General features: G+C 42.9%; 2 protein-coding genes across 2 annotated transcripts in view; both read right to left on the minus strand.

Annotated features, from left to right (window-relative positions):
- LOC132346864 (uncharacterized) overlaps positions 1 to 16,233 on the minus strand; it is a 186,561-nt gene that overhangs the window by 81,165 nt on the left and 89,163 nt on the right. The gene's annotated exons all lie outside the window — the stretch shown is intronic.
- On the minus strand, positions 1,241 to 13,629 carry LOC112449355 (putative ankyrin repeat domain-containing protein 19). Its single transcript, XM_025001342.2, is given in 6 exon segments — positions 1,241 to 1,411; positions 3,172 to 3,278; positions 8,004 to 8,177; positions 8,336 to 8,450; positions 13,073 to 13,172; positions 13,175 to 13,629. Coding segments are annotated over 6 exon segments (768 nt in total). The 5' UTR covers positions 13,305 to 13,629; the 3' UTR covers positions 1,241 to 1,269.

Here is a 16,233-nt window from a genome sequence, read left to right on the forward strand (position 1 = left end):
TGAGATTTAGGGATTTCTGCTGAATGGATTCAGTATGGGGCAGATTCTGAAAACATTTAAAGTGGAGGCAGACAGAAATCCATTGGAAGGTTTTCATTATTACAGGAAACAGATCCCATGAGGAGCCAAGCATAATTAGGGAATCTCAGGCAAGCTGGCACCCACTACTCTGGGAAGGATGACAGGGAACCTGTGACCTAAGAAAAGGTGCCCCCACAGGACAGAAAGCTGCCTTGAGGTTCAAGTCTAGATACAAAGGAGAAAGGGAAGTCTGCTCAATCCCTGCAGGAGCACTTGACCCTCTCTGACAGCCTAAAATGGTCCCCACTGACATCTGCTAGCAGAAAAGATAAATAAGAGCCTCAAGGGCACCTCATCGTGAAGATCTAGGCCTACACGTGGGCTCCACATAAGATCTCTGACTGAGGGGGGCAGCTAGGCGGCCCAGCTGCCCGAACTGGGTGCTGGAGCTTTGTTTGCAACTGTGACTGAGCGACAAGCATACATATGAGAACAAAGGAGCTCTCACTCTGAAGTCGACCTGTGCATCATCTTAAAGGCTGGGGAACCTGGACCCGGAGGGGCGGCCTGGGAGCAAAGGTCAATTGTGAGCCCACCGCAGGATGAGTTTTTTTTTTTTTTTTTTCCTTTTAAAATGATTTTATTAAAGTCTTTATAGAGCCAATCCAGACTCCAGATCCAGCTGCCAAGCAGACCCTGTCAAGACCAGCTGTAGCAGCAGTGCTCAGCAGTGCTCAGCAGTAGAATCAATGCAAGCAACAGAATGATGAGAAGGAACTGTTTTTTCCCCTCCAAATGACTTGTGAAAGAGGACTGTCTCGTTGATTTTAGGGAATCCGCCGGGTTCTTGGAAAATTCAAGCAGAAGCGTATAGAGAGGCAAGTCCTCAAGAGAAAACAGGATTTGCTGCTGAACTAAATATTTCAAGACCCAAAGAACTAGTTAGAAATATCACAACTGTGACACTGTTCATACGCCATATCGAGAGGTCACACTTGGAATGAAATGGCTAATGTCAAGCTTTCTAAGGATCAAGGTCTACATGTCCTGAGATAAAGCACCCTGAGCCCACAGCCAAGAGTAACTAACTGGCCTTTGCTTGGCTTTCAGCTCTTGAGGGGGAACATCTCACCACCTTTCTCCAAACTGCCTGCACCAAACTGGAACTCTCACTGGTCACGTAGCAAGTAACAGTTAAAATTATTTTTGGCTGCAGTTTAGTGAGAATTGGCATTTTAATGTGAACACTTACATATCAAAACCACTAATAACAGCATATTCTTCTGCAGTCCATCCAAAAACATCTTGAGAAAAGATGTCAGCACCTTGCTGAAGAAGAAGTCTGACGACATCTGGTGATTCATACATGACAGCAAGCATGAGGGCTGTTCTAAAACAACAGAGAGATGACTTCAGCCTCAGGAAGCTGAGTTGACTTACCTACACAGTTAATTTGATATGCTTCACCAAGTGAACGCCTTGCCCTTTCATGAGGGACTGACCATTTACAGGGTCAAGTGTTCATCAATGGCACCCCACTCCAGTACTCGTGCCTGGAAAATCCCATGGACGGAGGAGCCTGGTGGGCTGCAGTCCATGGGGTCACTAGGAGTCGGACACGACTGAGCGACTTCACTTTCACTTTTCACTTTCACGCATTGGAGAAGGAAATGGCAACCCACTCCAGTGTTCTTGCCTGGAGAATCCCAGGGACAGGGGAGCCTGGTGGGCTGCTGTCTCTGGGGTCGCACAGAGTTGGACACGACTGAAGAGACTTAGCAGCACCAGCGGCAGCATCAGTGTTCATCTTTGCAAACTACCTCCAAGGCTAAAATGAAGGGACGGAAAAGAAGCCTCCTGTCCCACTGGGATGCCAGGCAGCAGCACTTACTATTTCAAAAGTCCATGATGGGGACTTCCCTCATGGGCCAGTGGATAAGACTCCAGGCTCCCCCATGCAGGGGGCCTAGGTCAGGGAACTTGATCTCATATGCTGCAACTAAGAGTTCCCACAACTAGGACCCCATGCAACCAAATAAATAAATGTTTTTTTTAAATAATAATAAAGTCCTTGATGGACAAGAAACGATCCTGAGGTCACTTATCTGAGGCAGGTGACTATTTAAGGGATAAATTCCCCATTTCCTCCTTAGTCTGATATATTCGGCTTCAACGTCAGCTAGAGGTTGGGTTAAGGAAAGGCTACTTGCAGATTTAAATCAAAAATATTGATATTAATGGGAATAAAAATAGTCATGGTGGCAGTTAATGATGTGGACAAGCATGTGCTAGGCACTAAAAATGAAATACTATATATAAAATCTTTCTTACACACAGGCACCTTTGAAAGATGCATTACTATTTGCCTTGTGTATCAGGAAACTTATTTGCTGATGATAGCCCTAATCGGTAGGAAACCTAGTAATTGAACCTAGCCTGAATCTAAAGCCCATCATTTTCGTCTGTATCATTCACCTCTGATTTGTCTCTGTTAAAGGAACTGTTTATCCAATCAAAGCTATCTTTCTTCCTTCTACCTGCATTAAAAATGAAAATATCAAAATGTACTAAAATGAAAACCTGATGAGCCCACAGGATCTGGTGACAGTGAGTCATAACCACCTTTTTGTGGCTGTTGTTATTTAGTCGCTATGTTGTATCTGACTCTTTTGCAATCTAATAACATCAGCATTCTTCAAACAAAGTAATTTAAAACAAAGAGTTATCCATAAGACAAAACCAAGTCTTTTAGGTTTACTATGCATCTTATAAAAATACATACATACAAAGTAGAGGTTAAAGAATTCTTTTAAAAGAATTAAGAAACTCGATACTATCATGAGGTGAACTAAAAAGCAGAATCCATATTTCATAAAGCTAATAAAACTAATTTGAAATCCCTCAGCTATTACCAGATCAACCAAACAAACAAAAAACAGGTTGCATATGACATCAGTCAATATTATAAAGGAATATGAATCCTGCTATACATTCTTGCTATATATTGTTCATGGTTCCCGGTCAGAATAACTGACTTTCTACCTAAGTGATGATGTGTTGATCACAAATGAATCCTCTTATTCATTTAATCTTGATATTACCATCCTAGAACAGCACTAAGGGTTTTAAAAAGAAAAAGAACAACGGTACCTTTTCATCTTATCAACCGCATGTATATTTGCTTTTTTCTTTACTAAAAACTCCACCATTTGCCCTCTTCTTTCACATATCGCAAGTAACAGTGGTGTCAGGTCATCCTGTAAAACAGGGAAAACCATTTCTAATGTACACAGTTAACCTATTTCTAAACTGAAATTAAAACCGTGCAATAGATTCTCTGAACTTAAAAATAAAAGTCAGAAAGTAAATGAAAGAGAGCCCCCTCCTCCTCATCACCCTGTGCACCTTCTTTCTCTTTAATCTGCTCCTCCTCTGGGCCTTCCCTGGTGGTCCAGTGGCTAAGTGTTAAGCTCCCAATGCAGGGGGTGTGAGTATCATTTAGCTACTGTATCAACTGCATATTTTAGGGACAATGCTGAGGCAGAAATATATAATACTATCTGTAGCATGCATAACCTATCCAAGGATGACCATGAGTAAACTCAAAAGGTTTACAGACATTCCAGTGGGAATATTATTCTCTACATGAACATGCCAAGAGGGAAACTTTTTCTTTTTTTTCAAAAAATCAACTGTGGGAACCCTGTTTTACTGCTTTCTCAGACATGTCTCCTGGAATTTAATCTTACTCATTCTCTCTTCCTTGCTTGCTCTTTCCACCGCCCTTCCTTAAGTTAGACATTCTGGCTGACAGGTCAGCATTCGCTAGATGCTAACTGCATGCAGAATGAGCGCCCTTCCCACCTTATCTTCAAAGACCCTTCTTGATGACTCTCATGTGATTACCTCCAGACCACCAGAAGGAAGCTTCCAAAATCCTAGAGTTCTGGTGTCTGTCTTGCTTTACTGCAACATAAAATTACCAATAAATACATGCTCAACATTTTCTTGGGGAGTTGCTCTTCCATCAGCTCTCCCTGTGCTGTCTCTTATAATCTTGTGTGTTTGTGAGAGTTATTCAGTGTGAAACTGCCACAACCAACTTAAAAATTCTAATTTGAAAAATTCAATCCCATTCTTAAGAGATTTTTTAAAATATGAAATCAATTATAGACTAATTAGACTGTCTTTAAAAACCTTCAAATATTTATCAAAATAAACTATCAATCAAAAATTGGAAACTCAAATGCTTATGGACAGAAAGCTGATGACCTGAGTAAGTGAAAAAGCCAGGTGAGACTGGTAACCCTGAAAACACGTGTCCCATACAGAAGACGTGGCCTCTGCACACAGACCAAACAGTAGGATGGGCTCAAGGGCGTCCAGATTTGGTCCTTGGAGAAGCCTGAACTTCTGCATGAGCCTCCTAAATTTGAAATGTTGACTCAATGTGTGGAGGATACTAAACATATCCAAGGGCCATGTTTGGTTTATGGCCCACTTTTGGTTTTATGTTTGCTGTTTCCAAACAGATGGGTATAAAGCAAATATTTGTATGTGAAACCTTTCCTTTCTTTAGTATCATATGTTTCACAAAAAAAGTGGGGCCCCATATGTAATAAACATGGCTATTAAGACTCATAATTCAAGTAAACATAAATTCTTTTAAAAAGACTCATAATTTACAGTCAAGAATGTTTCCACTGCCTGTTGAAACTACAGTCTATCTCTAGAATTCTTCTAGACTGTTAATCAAATGGAAAATGAGTTTCCAAGCCTGCTGAAAATAAATGCTTAAAACAATTCCCCTCTGTACTGTTACTAACTTCACGGGTTTTAGAGCTCTCATCTGCTTATGCCAGGGATCAGCAATTCTAACAGACACACTGCAAGAGTCTGTCCTGCAGATGATACCAAAAAAGGCTCAGGAGTTACTATTACTGCAACCAGGAAAACCCTGTTGGTAACAAACATCTGTTGACCTAATGACCTGGATGATAAGTGAAGGTGCAAAATCCTTAAAGGGTCAGACTCTACAGACGAAGTGACTTCGCCATGAGCAAATCGCTAAAGACTCTCGGAGGGTCACCGAATGATGAGTGGTTGGAAGGAAAAGGGGTTGTCGTTCAAGCCCATAGATATTGCCAAAGATACTCCTTTTAATGTCTCAAACATGGGGCAGAGAAAAAGTTAGGCTAATAGTGTTGGAAAGGAGGGAGCTGATGGAAGCAGCTAGCATTGATCAAACTCCAGCCCTTCTAGAGACTACTTTCTTTTGTGAAGGGGGCATTTAGAAATTACATGTATTCATTCCATAGTTATTCATCAAGGATTGGATCAGAATCTCAAGGGAATAGTTCTAAATACACATGTCCAAATGTTCCTCAATTTACTCAGTCAAAATCTACAGCGAACAGCCTAGGCTTATACATTTTTAAAAGAAGTTTTCCCAAATAATTGTGGTTCACCAGCAGAATATAACTGAGAATTACTGCAGCAACCACTCCAGTCTCATCTCTTACTCATACGGCCAATTCCTTCTCTTATGTGAAGGTGTGAATAAAAAAGAAAAGTGTAAGAGGCAAGAGTCATCAAAACTGCAATTTTTAAAAATTTCCTGGGTAAACAGTGGTAGAACAGGGACTAGTAAACCCAAAAGGCAACCTGATCTCATTATTTATAAACCCCTTACTTCCTTCCCATCAAGACATTCTAGATGGGAGAGCAGAGTCTAGACTCTTATCTAAGTGGATCGTTCTGCCAGAATAGGATAATATCAGGTAGTTATTTGTTCTCTCTTAATTCCCACTTCATCACCACCTGTTCACTGTCAGTGTTTTGCTCAGAGTCTTCTTAAAACTGGCACCTAGGCAAGTTTACAATTCACTCACACTCTTTTTCAAAATAACAACTATTATCCCTGAAAACTGAAAAGCATATAAGAAATCTATAAGCTGAAGGGAATAAAAAGCACAAACCAAAATCTCGGGACTTCCGTGGTGGTCCCGGGGCTGGGTCTCAGTGCTCCCGGTAAAGGCCTGGGTTCGACCCCTGGTCAGGAAACTAGATCCTACATGCTGAAACTAAGCCCAGCTCAGCAAATAAATAAATATTAAAATAAATGAATCCCCTTCTTGGCATTTCCCAACTGCCAAAATTCCAGCTTGACTTGCAACTTTTCACTTGCTTGCTCCTTTTCCTTTCCTTTTACGCTCTTAAGACTTGGGCAATGAGAGAGAAACTGTGTTTATATAAACCATTTTTCATAAAATGGGAATTTGTGAACAGCAGCAAGATTTCTATTATGTTGTAAAATGCTTTCGTTATGTTTGAATTTTAAGACAAAGTCTACTGAGGCAAATTTTGCTTTACTGTGTTATTTTAGAGTGATTAAAAAAAAAAAAAAAAAAACCTTAAGTGGGGGAAAATATTTGGAAAATGTTTTACCTCTAACAAGTGCAGTGTTATCACAAATACCAGCCAGAAACACATAAAGGAATGCTTTACTCTCTAATGCTTGAGAAATATCATGCTTAAAGTGAAATCTTAGACAGTTTAGTTTCTTCAAAATACTTTCATTCAGGGAAGGCTGGAGCTTCCAAACACGGAAAACTGAGCCCACCTGTGAGAGTGGAGGGAGTTCCTGGCGGTGCTGAAGAGGCCGGACTTCACATGCTTCCTGAAGAAAGAACAGGAGGGGCAGCTCCCCAGGCACAGCTGCCACCCCTCAGAGCAGCTCCCCGGGGCTGAGCGTGGAAGACCCCGAGGGGTACCTGGTGAACCAAGTGGTCACCAGCACAAGAGAACGCCCTTGCTGGGTGTCAAACATGACCTGACCCACCTGGCTGGATCTCAGAACCCGGGGTCCTGGAGGGCTCAGCGCTCCAGGCCTGCTGCCTCCCAGGCCCACTTGCACTCACCCAGCTCCCCCTGCTGGGCACTGTGTCTCCTTCCTCCTCTGCCCACCCCCAGCAGCCCACATTCCCTGAGCCCCTGTAAACAGCCAGTGCCCATATCACTTCATTCCCCTCAGGCCTTCACTTCCTGTGGGCTCAGAGCCCACCACCCACTCCCACGCATGTTCTAATGGGAAAGCCTTCCTTCTAGGGTAGAAGGGTGGCTGGCAGACAGAGCTCTGCCCTTTCTGGGGGCACCGACTTTTTTCACCCCTGCCCCCTGACTCGGGTTTGGAATTGTTTTTCCATGGTTACAGGGCCTCATGGACACTATTCAAGTCAGGGCATGTTTAACAGGAGGATTCCTACGTGCTGTTTCTCACAAGTCCTTTGTTTCTTTTTAAGCGGAACAGCACGCTGCTCCCAGGAACTGGGGTCATTGTGTGAGACAGGCTTGAATCTCCTTTAGTAAACATCTCTTTACGACAAAACTGGTTAGTCTCGGTCCCCTTTCTTGAGATACGGATTGTCTCCTGAGCTTGTGACCATCATCATCCCTTGTTCCCTTGGTAACGGCTACTGTACCTTTGGTTTTCTGATCTTTATCATTGACGAAAGAAACTTCTTGTACTACAGCCTATATATACCCACAGAAAAATCATTAAAGCACCTTTGCTCCATCAGAGCTTGGGTCCCCGTGTCTGTCTGTCTGTCTTTCTGTCTCTCTCCCCGGCTGATTCCTTGGAGCGCAGAGACCCGTCTTGCTCACTCTCCTGCCCGGGCTTCTAAGACTCTCGAGAAGGCGCCCTGTGCGTTCACCCCACCTCGAGAGGGCGCCCGGTGCCTTCGTGAGAGACACAAGTCCTGTCTCAAGGACTTTATTGGTTTTCTGCGTAAACCAGGGAGTAGCGGCCTCTTTCTTTCTGTCACTTTCTTATATCGTCGCCTCCAGACGGCCAGGTCCCAGTCCATTAAAGGACCTCAACAATTCGGTTTACCTATTTACATACTGTTGTAAATAAAACACTTGTAGATTAAAAAAAATGCTTCACAAACATTTAGTAAATAAAGTTAGGTGACCGATACCTTGTTCCTGGCTTCTATATCGGCGTCATAGGAAAGCAGCTTTGCTGCGAGTGATAAATTCTGGCAAAAGACAGCGTAGTGGACAGCGGTGTTGCCACAGACGTCCATGACATTTGGGTCGGCACCATGCTCCAGCAGAAGAGTCGCACACTCCTCCTCTTGGCATTCTACGGCCTGTTAGTGTTGTGCCAAGAAACAGAGTGTAAATTCTAGGAATTCAAAGTAAACAGGCCACAAGCTTCACCAGTTTGCTATATTTCAATGAGATAAATTCACTTTTAGTCTCAGGAAATCACACCCATCTCATGTGGACACGGTTCGCTGCCCCATACCTTCATCAGCGCTGTCCTCTTTTCATTGTCACAGAGGTTAAGCAGGCATTTTCTCTCCAGGAGGAGAGTGACCACCGCTGAATGGCCATTGGCACAGGCCAAATGGAGCGCAGTCCTAGGAAAGCAAGAGCAATTTTTAGGAAACCCTAGTGTTACTGTTTCAAAGCAAACAATAGTTCCTGTGATTGAAAACATTCAATAGCATGCTATTCCTATCACTCTAAAACAAATGTTTCATTTTCTTCTGGAGAAAGAACAGTCTATATTCGCTTTAGCTCTTCTTACCACAGTAATGAAAGAACTATCTACTTGAATAGAACGAGCATGACCTTGAGATTCAGCTCAACTTGGGTTTGTATTTGACTTTCACTCTGTCACTCATTAGCCGTTGCTCAGCCTCTCTGTGCTTCAATTTCCTCATCAACAGAATGGAGAGGGAGTAGTAGTTATCTCACAGGACAGCACTGTGATGCTTACATGAGAGCCATGCAAAGGGTGCAGAACCACTCCTGGCAGATAACAGCTCAGTAACTGTTAGGTCATATTATCATATTTATTGCTACTACTACTAGTTTACAAGGACAACATCTCAATGAAGTCAAAGGATATGACTCCTCCTTTGCAGATATATTTTGAGTATTAGAGACAACATTGTACTTCGATGATTCTAATATGCTCATTTTCTCACATTTTAACATCTCTGACATTGGAATATAATTTATAATTCACAGACTTTACAAATTGTAGAATTTTTGTTTGTCCATTTCTCTTTTTTCCTGTTGGTCTAATTCCCATGAGATGTTTTCATCTAAGTCTGCTTTAGAGATGATGTATAATATATATTATTATATAATACAGGTGTACGACACAGTGATCCACAATTGTTAAAGGTTATACTGCATTTAAAGTGACTATAAAATATTAACTATAATCCCCATGTTGTACAATAAATCTTTGTAGCTTGCAGGATTTTAGTTCCCTCACCAGAAGATCGAACCCTGGGCCCAGAGCAGTGAGTCTTAACCACTGGACTTCCAGGAAATTCCCAAGATTCCCTTGACTTCTGAAAAGGCTGAAAGTTGTCACAGGATACCAATCCTCACAAAAAATTCTAAAACAAATTGAAAGTACCAAATTATTTTTATCTGTGCCACGTTCCTATGGAATATGGAATGAAGCAGGGCAAAGGCTAATAGAGTGTTGCCAAGAGAACACACTGGTCATAGCAAACACTTTCTTCCAACAACACAAGAGAAGACTCTACACATGGACGTCACCAGATGGTCAACACCAAAATCAGATTGATTATATTCTTTGCAGCCAAAGATGGAGAAGCTCTATACAGTCACCAAAAACAAGACCGGGAGCTGACTGTGGCTCAGATCATGAACTCCTTATTGCCAAATTCAGACTTAAATTGAAGAAAGTAGGGAAAACCACTAGACCATTTAGGTCTGACCTAAATCAAATCCCTTATGATTATACAGTGGAAGTTAGAAATAGATTTAACGGACTAGATCTGATAGATAGAGTGCCTGATGAACTACGGAATGAGGTTCCTGACATTGTACAGGAGATAGGGATCAAGACCATCCCCATGGAAAAGAAACGCAAAAAAGCAAAATGGCTGTCTGAGAGGCCTTAGAAATAGCTGTGAAAAGAAGAGAAGTGAAAAGCAAAAGAGAAAAGGAAAGATATAAGCATCTGAATGCAGAGTTCCAAAAAATAGCAAGGAGAGATAAGAAAGCCTTCCTCAGCGATCAGTGCAAAGAAATAGAGGAAAACAACAGAATGGGAACGACTAGAGATCTCTTCAAGAAAAATAGAGATACCAAGGGAACATTTCATGCAAAGATGGGCTCGATAAAGGACAGAAATGGTATGGACCTAACAGAAGCAGAAGATATTAAGAAGAGGTGGCAAGAATATACAGAAGAACTGTACAAAAAAGATCTTCATGACCAAGATAATCACAATGGTGTGACCACTGACCTCGAGCCAGATATCCTGGAATGTGAAGTCAAGTGAGCCTTAGAAAGGATCACTACGAACAAAGCTAGTGGAAGTGATGGAATTCCACTTGAGCTATTTCAAATCCTGGAAGATGATGCTGTGCAAGTGCTGCACTCAATATGCCAGCAAATTTGGAAAACTCAGCAGTGGCCACAAGACTGGAAAAGGTCAGTTTTCATTTCAACCCCAAAGAAAGGCAATGCCAAAGAATGCTCAAACTCCCACACAATTGCACTCATCTCACACTCTACTAAAGCAGTGCTCAAAATTCTCCACACTAGGCTTCAGCAATATGTCAACCATGAACTTCCAGATGTTTAAGCTGGTTTTAGAAAAGGCAAAGGAACCAGAGATCAAATTGCCAACATCCACTGGATCATCGAAAAATCAAGAGAGTTCCAGAAAAACATCTACTTCTGCTTTGTTGACTATACCAAAGCCTTTGACTATGTGTATCACAATAAACTGTGAAAAATTCTGAAAGAGATGGGAATACCAGACCACCTGACCTGCCTCTTGAGAAACCTATATGCAGGTCAGGAAGCAATAGTTAGAACTGGACATGGAACAACCGACTGGTTCCAAATAGGAAAAGGAGTACGTCACCCTGCTTATTTAACTTATATGCAGAGTACATCATGAGAACGGCTGGGCTGGAAGAAGCACAAGCTAGAATCAAGATTGCTGGGAGAAATATCAATAACCTCAGATATGCAGATGACACCACCCTTATGGCAGGGAGTAAAGAGGAACTGAAGAGCCTCTTGATGAAATTGAAAGAGGAGAGTAAAAATGTTGACTTAAAGCTCAACATTCAGAAAACTAAGATCATGGCATCTGGTCCCATTACTTCATAGCAAATAGATGGGGAAACAGTGGAAACAGTGTCAGACTTTATTTTGGGGGGCTCCAAAATCACTGCAGATGGTGATTGCAGCCATGAAATTAAAAGACGCTTACTCCTTGGAAGAAAAGTTATGACCAATCTAGATAGCATATTGAAAAGCAGAGACATTACTTTGCCAACAAAGGCCTGTCTAGTCAAGGCTATGGTTTTTCCAGTAGTCATGTATGGATGTGAGAGCTGGACTGTGAAGAAAGCTGAGTGCTGAAGAATTCATGCTTTTGAACTGTGGTGTTGGAGAAGACTCTTGAGAGTCCCTTGGACTGCAAGGAGATCCAACCAGTCCCTTCTAAATGAGATCAGTTCTGGGTGTTCTTTGGAAGGAATGATGCTAGAAACTCCAATACTTTGGTCACCTCATGCGAAGAGTTGACTCATTGGAAAAGACTCTGATGCTGGGAGGGATTGGGGGCAGGAGGAGAAGGGGATGACAGAGCATGAGATGGCTGGATGGACGGAAAGAGTTGGAGTGAACTCTGGGAGTTGGTGATGGACAGGGAGGCCTGGCATGCTGCAATTCATGGGGTCACAAAGAGTCGGATACGACTGAGCGACTGAACTGAACTGACTGAAATCAACTTTCAGATTTTTTTTCTTTTCTTGTTTTGGTGCCGAAACCCAGGAAACTCCAGAATGTTGCCTTTGAAACCACTCTTAGAGAGGTCTCTGGGGTGGGATATGTGTATTCTTTCTTACAACTGATTTATGATGTTGTACAGAGGAAACCAACACAACATGGTACAGCAACCACCATCCAATTAAAAACATTCAGGTGAATGAACAGTAGAACTAGAAAAAATGGTCTTCGTCAGCACACATAAATGTATAGATAGGAATTTCAGTTTTCTTCTGGTACTTTTCTCACCCTGTGTATTTAAAATTTTTGATCTATACTCCCTCTGAACTTTTTGGTGAGATAAAAATCTAGTTACTTTTCTCTAAATAGTTACCAGGCTATTTCTCCACCATCTACACCTAATTTATCTTTCTAATAGAAAATGTCATCAAGCAAATTTTTATATCTAAAAGGGCAAATCTTTGTCTACTATACAAAACTTTCAATTTCATCACAATTGAAGACAGCATGTGTAACCCAAAATCTTTAAAACCATGATGTTTATTTGGTTTAAATATGGAAAAACCATAGATCCTAAGAAAATGTCCTCTTAGTCAAGGACACACCCAGCTTCCTACTTCCAAGCTGTCTTCTAAGGTCCTTCTCTATACACCTAAGTGTATACTGATATAAAATGTATATTGCATTGTATCTGAAGAATTTTTAACCCAGAAGTTGACCTGTCATGGGGATTATTTTTCTTACTATGCAGTTTTCTGTAATACATAACATTATGGTATAAAAATGTGTACATTAAATGCCAACATCAAAAATCTGTCCATTGCCAATATCCACAATGGACAATCCATGGGAAGAAGAGTTTTCATAAATCACATGAGAAAAACAGGGTGAGAGCCAGGGAGTTCCAGAAGATTTCTTGAGAGCTATAGAACTTGAGAGTTCTTACTCATGAGTACATCATGTTAACACATGCATAACAACAAAGGAAGAGGAGGAGAAGGAAGGACAAAAAAAGACGCTTTTCATGTTTCATTTCAGTTCTGTGATTACTGACATTCAGTTAAATCACTTTAAAACGACCAGTAAAGTGCTCTATAAGGGGAATTATAAGCGGGTCCGAAAGCAGCTAAGGCTTTTGCAGCCTATCAAGTCTGTGGGGCGCTGGATCCCACAAAGGTGTCTGTGAGCCTTGGAGGGGAAACTCAAAGGAGGGAGCCCTGCCAGGCCCTTCCTCCCCACTTACCTGTTCTTCTTGTCCCTGTCATTCAGGCCATTCTTTCTGAGCAACAGAACCTGCTGCACTTCGGCTACGTTGCCTACGCTGGCAGCTTTGTGGATCTTTTGAGGTCCCTGTCTCGGATGTGGTACCCGGGCTGGAAGCTGGTTCTACGATGACCTCTGTCTCTCCCCAGGCTGATGGAGGAGTCTAAGGGCGACTCGCCCTTCTCACTCCTGTAGCCAAAAATCTTCTTCATCGCAGAGCCTATGGGCTCCAAACACACCTCACCTCCCCCTCGGCTCTTCACAGTCCCCTAAACCCAACACAAGCACTACAGGGAAGCCTGTAAGCTTAATGGTTTGCTTAACGGTTTGCTTAAGGTAAGCTCAACGGTTTGGAATCTTTCATCCCAGAATGATCGTTGCTAAGCGACACCTCTAAACACATTGCCCGTGTGCCAGAATGCCCAGTGTGCATGTGCAAGAACTGGAAGTGCATTTTTCAAAAGAAGCAAACAATATCAATAAACCCTTACCTAAGGGAAGAAGGAAAGAGAGGAAACTGAAATAACCACAGAAAGGAAAGCGACATTACAACAGATACCTCAGAAATAAAGAAGCATAATCATAAGGGGACGTTATTATTGATGAACAGTTACAAATTGGAAAACCTAGAAGAAATAGATAAATTCTGAGAAACATACACCCTGTCAAGACTAAAACAAGAAAAAATAGAAAAACTCAACACTCCAGGAACAAATAAAGAGATTCAAATATTAATTAAAAAAAAAATCCCAAAAGTTAAAATCTTAGGACCAAATGGCTTCAAAGCTCAATTCTACCAACATTCAAGAATTAAAAGTAAGACTATGCATAAAAAACACTTGAAAAAATTCAAAACCCATTCATGATTTTAAAAAATTCAATAAAATAGAAATTTCCTCAATACCATAGGTGGTATGGTATATGGTATCAAGGCCATTTATGAAAAGCATGAAAAATGAAAGTGATAGTCACTCAGTGGTGTCTGACTCTTTTGTTATGCCATGGACTATACAGTCCATGGAATTCTCTAGGCCAGAATATTGGAGTGGGTAGCCTTTCCCTTCTCCAGGGGATCTTCCCAACCCAGAGATACAACCTAGGTCTCTCGCAACGCAGGCAGATTCTTTACCAGCTGAGCACCAAGGAACCCCAAGAATACTGGAGTGGGTAGCCAATCCCTTCTCCAGTGGATCTTCCTGACTCAGGAATTGAACCAGGGTCTCCTGCATTGCAGGTGGATTCTTTACCAACTGAGCTAACAGGGAAGCTAGTCTACTTGGGAAAACAGCGTCTGATAGTAGGAAAAGCAGGGACCAAGAGGCTTTGACCAGGATGGCTCCCATTGTTAAAAAGAAAAAAGCCCTGTCCTGTGGCTGATTCATGCTGATATTTGGCAGAAACCAACACAATACTGTAAAGCAATTGTCCTTCAGTTAAAAATAAATTAAAAAAAAAAAAAAAAAACACCTCTCCCTCAACTATGCTGCCCCCTTTACCTGCAGCCTCAAAGGTGCTCAACCCACAACCAAACACCCTGAAGGAGCTGCCCAGCCTCACTCCTTGCCACAGCCTAGATTCTGCTCCCTCACCCTGGAATTGTTCTCTCTGCCACCGGAGCCGAAATCAAACGGCTTGCCTACAGGTGAAGGGGGAGAGCTCTCAGCACTTCAGGTCACAGGTGCTAGATGGTAAGGTTCAGAGAAAGCTGCCAGTGATGTTACCAGGGTATAAACATCACATGGTGAGGCCACGAGCTGGATCCTCACTGGAGGGAAAAAGAGCTCAAGACCCTCAGTCCCTGATCTGTCCCCACAGATGGGGAGGGGGGCAGGTTGGCGTGCATACAGTCACAGGCTGTTGTCACTTCCTGGCGGGGAGGGGACTCCTGCCCTGTGTCTGCGGCTGACGCACTGTGCTCTGATTAAGCGCATCCCAGGTGTGGAGAACAGCTGGAGCGGATGTTCAACCTGCCTCAGTCTGGCTCCCAGCAAAGAGCAATGAGCTTTTTCCTCTTCCCAGGTGGTGGCTGAGGCTGGGAAGAAGCAGGAAACACATTTGCTCAAGAGCACATTCTGATCTAAACTCACAGTGTAGCGTCAGCCTCTCATTTCTGATACTGCAGGACAGGCAACAGCCAACCTGAAAGGTGGTGAAATTGGCCCAGGTCTGAACCTGGGTGTGTGTGGGGTGGAGAGAGAGGATTCTTTATCAGGGACACGGATGGGCCCTGGGGCTGTTTTCAGCCCGTGAATGAGGCTGAGGGATGGAAGAAGTATTTCTCCAGGATCGAGGCAAGTGCAGCCGGCAGCTCCAAGCAGTCCTTGGGCTGCTCTGTCCACATCTGCTCCCTGGTTAGTTTCTGAAGCTGTCAGAGCACAAGAAAGCTGTCTAAAGGAAAGTGGGATGCTGGCGTTCAGATGCTTAAATAAACCACATCTGTAGCAGGGCAGAACCCAAGGGCCATGTCTGGGCCCTCAGCTTTGAGAAGAGAGATCATAGTCGTATGTGGATAAGACAAAGCTCGGGATGCTGGAACCCTTTTGAATTATTACTCTGGCTCTGCCCCTAAATGAGCCTCAGATATTTCAACCAATTTATTTTCTCCATTTCTCTATGGATCCATGTATCTATCTCCTTCCTACTGTGACCTCAGCCTGCAAATTAGACTGTTTGCCTGGGGAGGGAGAGGGCTAGCTCTCACCCAGTACTGATTTGGCACTAATATAAACTAACCCCCACAGTGATAAAGAAAAACCAAGGGGTGCAGCAGAAGGAGTCAGATTTTGGTGGCAGGCAGGCCGTGCATGTGCAAATCCCAGCTCAAATATTAAGTTTAAACCCTCAGCCTCAATTGTCTCATCCAACTTTATGAAGTTGTGGGTGTTGGAGGCTATCACGTAGAGTGAAGGGGCATTTTGTTAAGCGTACACGCGGCAGCGGTCACTACTCTTGTTCATTTGTGCGTGATCACTGTTTCTGCAGAAGCAGGGAAGTGCTGTCACTAGGTGGAGCGCCAGTCTAGTAAGGGTGGACATTAGGTATAATCAAGGCAAGGCTGGGGAGGAAGGAGGGGTCCAGCTGCTCTGGAGACAGGGCAGGAGGCAGTGGGCCTGGACAGGTGGGCACCAGGCCCCAGACCCC

Source organism: Bos taurus, chromosome 13 (assembly GCF_002263795.3).
Source record: "Bos taurus isolate L1 Dominette 01449 registration number 42190680 breed Hereford chromosome 13, ARS-UCD2.0, whole genome shotgun sequence".
Lineage (NCBI taxonomy): Eukaryota > Metazoa > Chordata > Mammalia > Artiodactyla > Bovidae > Bos > Bos taurus.